Here is a 10,209-nt window from a genome sequence, read left to right as displayed (position 1 = left end):
TAAAATATGTACACCTTACAGAAAAAGGTTCCCAATCCCTCATGTAATACCTGTTCACCTTTGGGTTTAGTGAGAAGAAGAAATTCATGAATTAATAAACATGAGGGCTAGAATGTGGACCCGTGGCATCTCAGCAAGCGGCAGCAGCTCAGTGAGACTCCCAACCTGAAATACAGACTATTCACCACACACTCAATTTGTTCCAGTGTTTGTGTATAGTACGGTCAGAATCAGGTCTTGAGATTATAGAGTAGAAATGAGAAGGAAAGCAGGGACTACACAGGAATATTGAGAAAGTGTTTTTTTTTTTTTAATGAGGCTCATCAGCACACTTGAAGATAATTTCTCTCCAAAAAAAACTTCCTTTCTTGATTGACTTGGTGCTTATCATCTCATCAGTCTATTCTCTCTTGAACCCTACAGGCTCAATATTAATTATTAATTAACTTGAAACTGGTTGATAAAGTCCTCTGTAAGTGATCCTAACCTATGTATGCCATAATTCTAATAAGCTTAAGTTCCTTCAACACAGAGACTCTTTCTGTTCTTTTTTTAATCAACCTTCTAGACCCCAACAATTGATAGAAAAGTATTCTCTGCATAATGGATGCTCAGTAAACTTTATGAATTTCCTATACCCACCACACACAGACTCCTATAGATGAGGCAACATGGTAATAAAATGGGAATCATTTGCTAAATATGAAATGATTGTGCAAAATAGTTGAGTGATAAGGAATATAGGCTTCAAAAATGCTAAAAGGGCGTGTGAAATCCTTCGTCCTGGCCACACAGTCTTATCTTCAGACATTTGAAAGGAACAAATTGCCAAGTCAAATTTTAAACCTGAACCCTTTCTGAATAGCTATTAATGAAACTAGCAAAGAAGGAAAGAAATAATATATTTAACCCATTTGGGAAATTAACTAGATTCCATGAGCTTTATGTCTTGTAAGAAATCCTTTTGGCCTGAAACTAGTTACTAAAAACTTGTTTTTGCTCTACTATCCATAATCTAGTAGGGGGATGAAATAGGTAAGCCACTAACGACATTTCAAGGCACATTTAGACATTGCGAAGAATAGCCTACCACTATGTTTATGGTCTCCACAATCTCACTTCTATCCATTCTTTAATCCACTGTGATCTGGCCTTTATTATGAATTAGTTTTACCTGACTAACCATTTTTAAAAGTTCCCATTACATATATTCTAGGGCTTAAGGAGAGAAAAAAAATACACCCATTTCCTGCACTCAAGGATTCCCTAATCTGTTTTTGGGGAGGAAGAAATTTCTTCTGTCCTTCTAACTGGACCAAGGATCAAATTGACATGGGCTAGATTAACAGGAGAAAATAAAATTTAGTTTTGTATATATGGAGAATCCACATAGACATGAAATTCCAAAGATGGGCAACATGAGGCTTATATGACATCCTAAGCTAAGGAAGAGGGGTAAGCATCTCAGATGCATGGGAGAGGAAGACCATTAGCAGGAAGGTGATAGGAGGTATTTGGAAAACAAAAATTGCCCTAATATGTAGGTAAGTTTCTTAGGTAAAGAAGAATATCCTGGTACATTTAGGCAGTTGAGGGGGAGGTAAAAGAGCTTTTCCTAAATCTTCTGGTTTTGATTGCTTGTGACTCAAAATAATCTTCATGCCAAAGTGGCCCATCTTGGGGTAGCCTGCCCTTGGCCCCTACAGTATTGAAAGATAAACACATGTGGAAAAAGTCAGACACCATAGTAAGTGCCATTAAAAAGAAATCAAGTTGGAGTTTTGGTAACACAAAAGAGAACAGGTGATCAGCTCTGTTTAAGGGTAGATCTTGGGTTGGGGTCTCTGGAAACAGAACCTAAGACAGGGATTTATTGGAGGAGTACACTCAGGAGAAATCTGTACAGGAGTAAAGAAAGAAGAATAGGGCCAAGGAAGAACCAAGCAAGGATAATCTCAGGTAAAATCTGACCTTGGGTTGATACAAGACAGATTCTGGAGCATAAATCTCACTGTAGAGACAGGGCAAAGGGTCCAAACTTTTACGCCTCTGTCCTTGGCTTCCCCAGTTAGTCAAGGCCAATCTTTCTGAGAGGGTCACAGGTATATGCTGTTAGCTGCAGTACTCACAAACAGCTGGAGGTTTGGGTGCCCTGGCTGGTCAAGTTGATCTGGGCCAATCACCAACAGCATCTACTAAAAGAGGGTTAGAAGAACTATATGTTACATGTTATCATTTTGGGCAGTCCAATGTCTGAGCACCTTTCCTGTTGACAAAGCTCCACTTTCTGTTAAAAAGAAAACTACAGGCCAAGTCACCACACCAAGTCTTAAAACCTAATTTAACTACACTTTGAGCCTCCCTCAGAAATGTAGTCTTAATCAGTCAGAAATTTCCTGGTCAGTACCAATAAGGTAATCTGTCACGTGGGCCCTCTCCGTCTCCCAAAGGAAGATAAAGTCATCGACCTACTAAGACCCTTTTCTTTTGTCACCCAAAATATTCTTTTTTTTCCTGTTTATGACTTCCGTGTCATTAAAAACCTTTCCCTTTCTGTAGCCCTTTGGAGCTCCCCTCTACTTGAAGATGGGGTGCTACCCAATTCATGAATCAATTCATAAGCCAATTAGATCTTCAAATTTACTCGTTGAATTTTGCTGTTTTTTTTTTTAATACTATGATGCTTCCAATTTTCGGGGTAAAGTTCTACATCCTTCCCAATATGTTCTAGACATCCTTCTAACAAATGTCTTTTCTGTTTTTATTAGGCAGAATCAGATTTTCCGATTTGCCACCAAGAACCCTGACAGGTTCAGAGATTAGGGAAATTATTAGGTCATAGATGATTACAGCCTAAAAAGATGGGGGCTGTTGGGTAGGAGAGGAATATGTGTTCAGACTAAGAGCCAGAAATCTAGGGTGACTCTGAAATTTATTACCTGTAAGACTATGGGAAGGTCTGGCAAATCTAGGGAGAGTTTGGAGAAGGGACAGTGAGTTCATTGGGGGACTTGTTGAGTCTGAGTCTTCTGGGAACATCCATAGGGAGATGTTTCACATATAACTGTGCAAGTCTCGTAGTCAAGAAAAGAATCTGGGAGGAGAGATAGACTGAGAAAGAGAGACAGAGAGAGAGAGAGAGATAACAATATTGTCCATGGATATGTCTGAACTCAAGGGGGAGTGTATATAAAATAAAAGTTGAAAAGGTCAATAGCAGAATCTAAAAGGGAGGGGAAGAGGAACAGAATCTTTCATCCCAAAATATGCCTCTTTTGTATACGGATTATTTTGTGCTAAAGACAGTCAAAACCCAGCAGATTCAGGAAAAGCTCTTTACCTCTTCCCCCTCCAACTCCATTGCCTGTCTGTACTAGGAAAAGAGCTATATTACTAGCTATACCTCTTAACCTAAGAAATTTATCTGCCTAACAGGGTGACCTTTGTTTTCCAAACATCTCCTTTGCCTTTCTGTGAATGGCCTTCCTCCTCTTTCTATTTCGAGACTCCTGACCTCCTTCTTTCTGATATTTTGTATAAATCCCAATTATCTGGCTGCATTTTGAGCCTTGAATATTTGGAGGTCCCATTGGTATGAAATTAAATTTATTTTTCTCTTGTTAATCTGTCTTATGTCATTTTAATTGTTTGACCAGCCACTGAAACTAGAAGAGTAGAAGAAAAATTTCCCTCTCCAACAGTGGTTAGGTCTGTATATTTTTTTACAGATAGATCTTAAGTAAATTATGAAAAGAGAAGGCAAGGAAGGAAGGACTAGTCAACACTGCTAATTGTTACAGTGATTAAGCAAGACAAGTGCTGAAAAAAGACCAAAGGTGATATTAATTACAAAGTCAGTGATTACTTTTGAGAGAAGAGTTTTTATAGAGTTTCCTAAAAGAAAAACCTGTCCCTCCTCCTGTGTAAGGTAAATCTACCACTTCTCTTTTCCTCATCTAGATCTTCTTTTATTGACTGTATCCCCTTACACTCCTGAATCTGTAACCTTTTCCTCTGTCTTGGCTCCTTTGCAGCAAATGAACAGAGCTGACATACCCTTTCCTCCTTTGTCTACTTGAAAAACTCCAGTTCATCTTTCAAGACTCAGTGTCACTTCCACAGTGAGTTTCCTTTCTCCCAGGTAAAATCTAGACTTCTTTCCTCTCCTGAACTCACATAGTGCTCTGTGTTTCCTCCTCTTTTAGATTTCACCCAAATAGATTGAAGGTATCTGCTTATGTATCTGTCTTTTCAAGCATACTTCTATGTGTTGTCACCTTATATTCTTAGTGCCAAGCATAGTGCAGGACACATCACCGAATTCAATATAATTTGTTGAAAGAATGGCTGTTTGGCCAAAAAATTCACAAGTAATATGGATGCTCCTTTCCTAGAATGTTTTAATTTAGGTTTATCTTATAATTTATAGATATAAAATATGTTTTATTCACTTCTCCATAAACTTTATAGAAGAATTCAACTTTTGGGAGGAAAGAAAATCATGCACAGAGAATTATCCCACAGAAAAAAAGAGTAAATCTCCTTGTTGCGTGTGGCATAGTTAATATCACATATAATAAGTTATAAACCAAACACAACATCACAAAAACTAAATGCTGAAATACAGATAAAAGGGAAGGAGTCTATTTCTCCTTAGGCAAGGCAGTAGTTTTGCATATTAATGAAATTTAAATGTCTCACAGTAAGAAAGATGATTGGAATAGATTGCAATAACTTAAAACTGAGTACACTTTAAGCAGTCTCTGTGATGAATATGTGATTGTGGAGAATCAGTCAAAAAGGCTAGTCAGGCATTGTTCCACTCTGATGCTCCCAGAAGCGGGATGACTGATGGCCCTCAATTAACAAAGACTTATTGAGGGACTAGCAAAACTCGAGACACAGAAAGGCCACAGGCTGACTTGCTGAAATACACAAAGATGTCAGTCTGGAAGGTGACAATTGCAATACTTGTAACACTGTAAAATATTGTATCTACCCAAAGCATTAGAATATTTATTGAAAGTGAGAGAAAATAAAAGGAAACAGAAAAGGACAGATGCATAGAGGCAGGTGAAAGGTTTAACATATCTGGCAGATTTAGATGAATCCAGGGCCTGTGGCAAGTTACTATCAGACATGGGCTGGTGAAGATTTTCTGTAAACGTTTTAGGCTTTGCAGGCCATATGGTCTTTGTTACAACTACTAACTGTATTGTTGTAGTGCAAATGCAACCATTGACAATAGATAATTAAATGGGTGCCGCTCTGCTCTAATAAGACTTTGTAAAAACACATAGGGGCCAGATTTGGCTTATAGGCTGTAGTTTGCCAACCCACACTCTGAAACAAACCAGTTAATGATAGAAGAGCAGATTTGGGTAAAATTGTGCATGTATGTGTGCATGCACGCGTGTGGTCAATGATTATTGATTCAATAATTGATGTTAGCGTACATTTTTATTGTGCTTGGTCCACTACTTACTGGAGGGTGTGGCCCAGTAAGTTGTTTAAACCCATGCCTCAGAATTACCTTCCAGCTCCCCAGGTGATTCCAAAATGAATGCCAAGAATGCTATTCAAAATTCAGTGTGCATATACATCATCTGGGGTCTTTAAAATGTAGATTCTTTTTTTTAGTTTTTACTTAAATTTCAGTTAGTGAACACACACTGTTGTATTAGGTTCAGGCGTACAATGTAGCGATTCAACACTTCCATATGGCACCCAGTGCTCATCACAACAAGTGCCCTCCTTAATCGCCATCACCTATTTAACCCATCCCACCAAAATTAGATTGTGATTCAGTAGGCCTGGGGTAGGGCTTAAGATTTTGAATTTCTAACAAGCTCTCAGATGACAGTGACGTGCTGGGCAGAGGGCCACACTTTGGGTAGCAAGGTGTTTGCCCTGTTTTTCATGCCTGGGATGTCTAGGTCCTGCCCCAGACACTGATACATTTGGCCTGGGATGTGGACTGGATGTTGAGAGTTCTAAACACTCTGCAGGCAGTTCTAATGTGCAGCAAAGTTTGAGCACCTATGTGCTAAAGTGATTTTTCAATTTTAGTTGTTGTGCTATTAGTAGCCCTTTTGCCCATTCTCCTTTTCCAGTCCACCCATTCCACTCCATTTCAGGTTCAAATATCCAGATGATGGTGGAATCAGGATTAGCACTTCATCCTTTCTTTCCCATCTCTGAAGAGTGGAATGTTAGTTAAGTTGGAAAGAGGCAACCTGGGTTTGGGAAGAATACGCAAAAAATGTTGAAGGGGGCGATTTAAGGGGAAGGCTGATTGAAACAGCAACCCCCCCTCCAGGCTTGGGCCTGACTTTGGGGCCTGAAAACAGCAATCTACCCTCCTGACTCCTGGCGGCACCTGACAGCCAAGCAGCTACCAAGGATTTGTCCTTCTCGGTATTCAGAATGACACAGTTGGTTGAAATGCAAGAGCGACCCCCAGTGGCAAAGTACAGATGTGGAATCTTCTCCCCAAAGGAACACCACCAAGAACTTAGAAGTGGATGAAGGTGGTGGTGATAAAGGATGGCTTATGTGTACTCTGTGTGCCAGCCACTGTTGGAAACATTTAAACATATTCACTCATTTAATCTTCTCAGCAACCGATGGGGTTGATGCTTTTATTATCCCTCTTTTCCATGGGAGGAAACGGAGGCACAGAAAAGTTAAATTACATGTCCACATTCACCCAATTTAGTAAGTGGCTAGGCCGGGATGTGAACCCAGGCAGTGTGAGGTTAAGAAACCACTATACCAACTGCTTCTCCAAAACTGGAAAGTAGAAAAGATCCCCAGTCAATTTCCAGTTTTGAAAATTCATATATTGATACTCACTCTATGCTTCCTCATATCTAGAACAGTTATATATGTACATATAAGTATATACATATGTGTTTATGTGTATATATATGTATATGTACACACACACACACACACACACACACCCCTGAGGCAATGTCAGGGGGAGCAGACAACTTCAAACCAAGCAGAGAAAGATCAAGTTTGACTAGCAAAAATAAAAGAGGTAATAACATTTTCTGGAAACAAAACTGGAAGGGCCATAATCTTCATTTTTAAGATAATGTTAAAACACAATCATAGGAAAATGTGAAAGGATATTACTGATTAGCTAAACTTGTTCATTTTTTACTAAAACTTCACAGCAATCTGTTAGCTTTAAGGAGACTCAAGCTACCCATGTATCTTTGAATATCATATACAATGCATATACATTTTTAATTTTGATCTTTGTAAACTACACTAGTATAGAAGAAACAAAATGTTTTGAGTGTTTTTTTTTCAAGACATGGACAACTTTAAGGTTTACATGAGCACAGATTTCATTTGGTCAAACAGAGCATACTGCGAGAGGGAAGAGTTTATAAAAGGGGAGAGCTTAGCAGCTTTTTCACTTCATTGGAAAATCTTTTTACTAAGAGATAATTTCTTTCTACCCGTAGCCATGAAGACAAGATAATAGGCTAACTTCTCACTACATCTTGAAAGCAGAAACCAAAGGCCACTCTGAGGTTAGGAACAGGCTGATTTGGGGACACTTGGAATGGGCACAGATGGTCACAGTGTGGAATGAGGTAATGATCAGGGTGGGACCAGCAGCCCTCTGGATGTTTGAACATCTCAACCCATCCTCTAATGGTAGCTGCACTGGGCATGGGGCTGCCTGTGCCACATTCTCTATGCTCTTGTTTCTGGTGAGCTTATCTGGTCCCATGACCTCAACACCATCTGTAGCTGATGTCACCTATGTGTGTATTTCCAAACCTGACATCCCACCTGAGCTCCAGATTCATTCTTCTGACCCCCTGCATGACAGTTCCACTTGCATATCTAATAGGCATCTCAGGTTTTACGTGACATGCCTTCCCCACCCCTCATGTTCCCCAGCAAACATCCTCAGATTAATAAATAGCATTACCATCAAGTCAGGTGTTCAAGTACAAATAGCAGAACCTAGATAATTTCTCCCATTTCTCATTTACCTCTGATCCATAAGCAAATCTTGTTGCATCATCCAGATTCAACTAGAGTTTGTCTCCGTCACCTTTTCTTCAGCTTCCTCTCCTGTTCAACCACCAGTGTCTCTCATCGGACTGGTGACAATGTCTCCTGACTGGCCTCCCAGCTTCAACTCTCCCTCACCCTCTGTATTCTTCAAAGCAGCCAGACTCACTGGCTTAACATTTAGGGGGATTTATTCTACTTCATATTCAGTATCACAAATTTGACCTTAGCCTTGACCTGATATTGTTCAGCTCTTCTAATCAGGTAGTGTGGGGTTTTTTGGTACCTTATTACTCTGAGAGAAGAAAGTGTACAATTGAAGGAGAAAACTGTATTTGAATATTTTGTAAGGGCACTATGCGTGTCCAGCATGGTGACCTAGGAGGTCACTCCCATGTCTATGGGAAAGTGAGCCTAAAGGCTCAATTATATTATCATTGTTGCCCGGGGTGAGCTTGTCAAAAAAGATGCTCTGCCATACCTGCTTCTAAGACCCCCATGTTCCCACCCAGAAGCTCAAACATTAATGTTTGCTTATTTTATTTTATTTTATTTTATTTTATTTTATTTTATTTTATTTGTTTGCGTATTTTACTAAATAAAAAGTCTTCGTGTAATGTTGAAGATTCCCTTTAATCCCTGCCTTATCGCATTCTTCAGTTCTTCGTTAGAGGAAACCACTATGATGAATTCTACACCATCTTTTTTTTTTTTCTTATAATTTCCCATGCACACCCACCCACATTCACCAGGGCCCCACCTCACACCACCCAACCCCCATCTGCCTATAGTTTAGAATGGGAAGATTAATTTTGCATTTTCCGTGGTCCCATGGAATAACTTCTTCTTTCATCTATGAAAATCCTGAGCTGTATGTGGATGAGGCATGGGTGGGTGGAGGGACTCCTGGATTCCTGTTTTAAAATTTAAAAGGTTAGGGTTTTGCACACACGAATGAACCAGAGACCTTTATTTATTTAGGAACCAAATAACTTTATTGAAACCAAATAACTTCATTTATTTATGGCAAAACTGGAAGAAAAAAAACTGGAACGTTTTGCAAGCGCAATACTGCAAAATGCATGCTCGGCATGGTGACCAGGGGAAGTCACCATGCACCCTGTGGCTATGGGAAGGCAGTCCCAACTCAGTGCTTGTCGCTGTTGCCCAGGGTGAGCTTGTCAAAGAGGTACTCTGCCAAGCCATCTTCCAGGGCCCCCATCTTGCGCAGGCTGGTGATATAGCCCCCCAGCTCTTTGATGACCTTCACTTGCTCATGCAGGTAGTTGGTCTCCAGGAAGCTGCACAGATGGGCGTCGTTCTTGACGGTGGCCAGCTGGTGCAGGTCGAGCAGGCTCTGGTTCACGGTCTTCCCCAGATGAAAGGCACACTCCATGGCCTTCAGGCCGCTCTCCCAGTTGTGGCGGTCAGGCTTCATGATGTCGTGGAGGCGGATGCGGCCCCCACGCTGGTTCTGCAGCTGCATCAGCTTCTGGACACGCTTCTTCTCCTCGTGGGACTGGCGCAGGAAGAACTTGGAGAAATTCTCCAGGGCCACGTCGGCGCGGTTGAAATAGAAAGCCATCGACAGGTACACGTAGGAGGCGTAGAGCTCCAGGTTGATCTGGCTGTTGATAGCGGCCTCGCACTGCGGGTGGTAGTTCTGGCGCACTTGAGAGAACGGCGCGGTGGCCATGGCTGGCGGCACTGGCACCAAGACGAGGGCGAAGGTGACTCCGAAGCGAGGACTCCGGATTGGGCAGCAGCAAGGCCCAAGGCGGCGGCGGCGGCCTCGAAAATTGCCCAGCTTGAACGGCGAGAGGAGCCAGAGGCACTCAGTGGCAGCGGAGACCTCTAGGCAGCGTCCGTTGGGCTCGGACGCAGCAGCAGCTCTGGGACAGGACCGGAGCTAGGGTCCGTTACAGGAAACGGGGGCGAGTTTCCGGTTTGGGGGAAGGGGGATAAGGGGTGGGGCGGGGCCGCGCATGCTCTGTTCCACGTTCAGTTGGAGCCTATGTGAGGCAGGGACACCCTGCGCTGAGCACCTGGTGTTTAAGTTTTTAATTTTGCGATGTCTATTTCCCAAATACTTAATTTTGTTCTCCAATTCCTTCTATTGCAGCATGTTCTTATTTTATAAACCCACTGTCTTACAAAATTCTAAGA

General features: G+C 41.4%; 1 protein-coding gene across 1 annotated transcript; it reads right to left on the bottom strand.

Annotated features, from left to right (window-relative positions):
* Positions 1-9,032: 9,032 nt before the first annotated feature.
* LOC106982014 (ferritin heavy chain-like) lies at positions 9,033-9,974 on the bottom strand. The gene has a single exon (XM_053201931.1). It carries the CDS (start codon positions 9,737-9,739, stop codon positions 9,191-9,193), a length of 549 nt encoding a protein of 182 aa, XP_053057906.1. The 5' UTR covers positions 9,740-9,974; the 3' UTR covers positions 9,033-9,190.
* Between the last annotated feature and the right edge of the window lie 235 nt (positions 9,975-10,209).

This window comes from Acinonyx jubatus, chromosome X (assembly GCF_027475565.1).
Source record: "Acinonyx jubatus isolate Ajub_Pintada_27869175 chromosome X, VMU_Ajub_asm_v1.0, whole genome shotgun sequence".
Taxonomy (NCBI): Eukaryota; Metazoa; Chordata; class Mammalia; order Carnivora; family Felidae; genus Acinonyx; species Acinonyx jubatus.
This window is presented reverse-complemented; position numbering and strand designations above follow the sequence as displayed.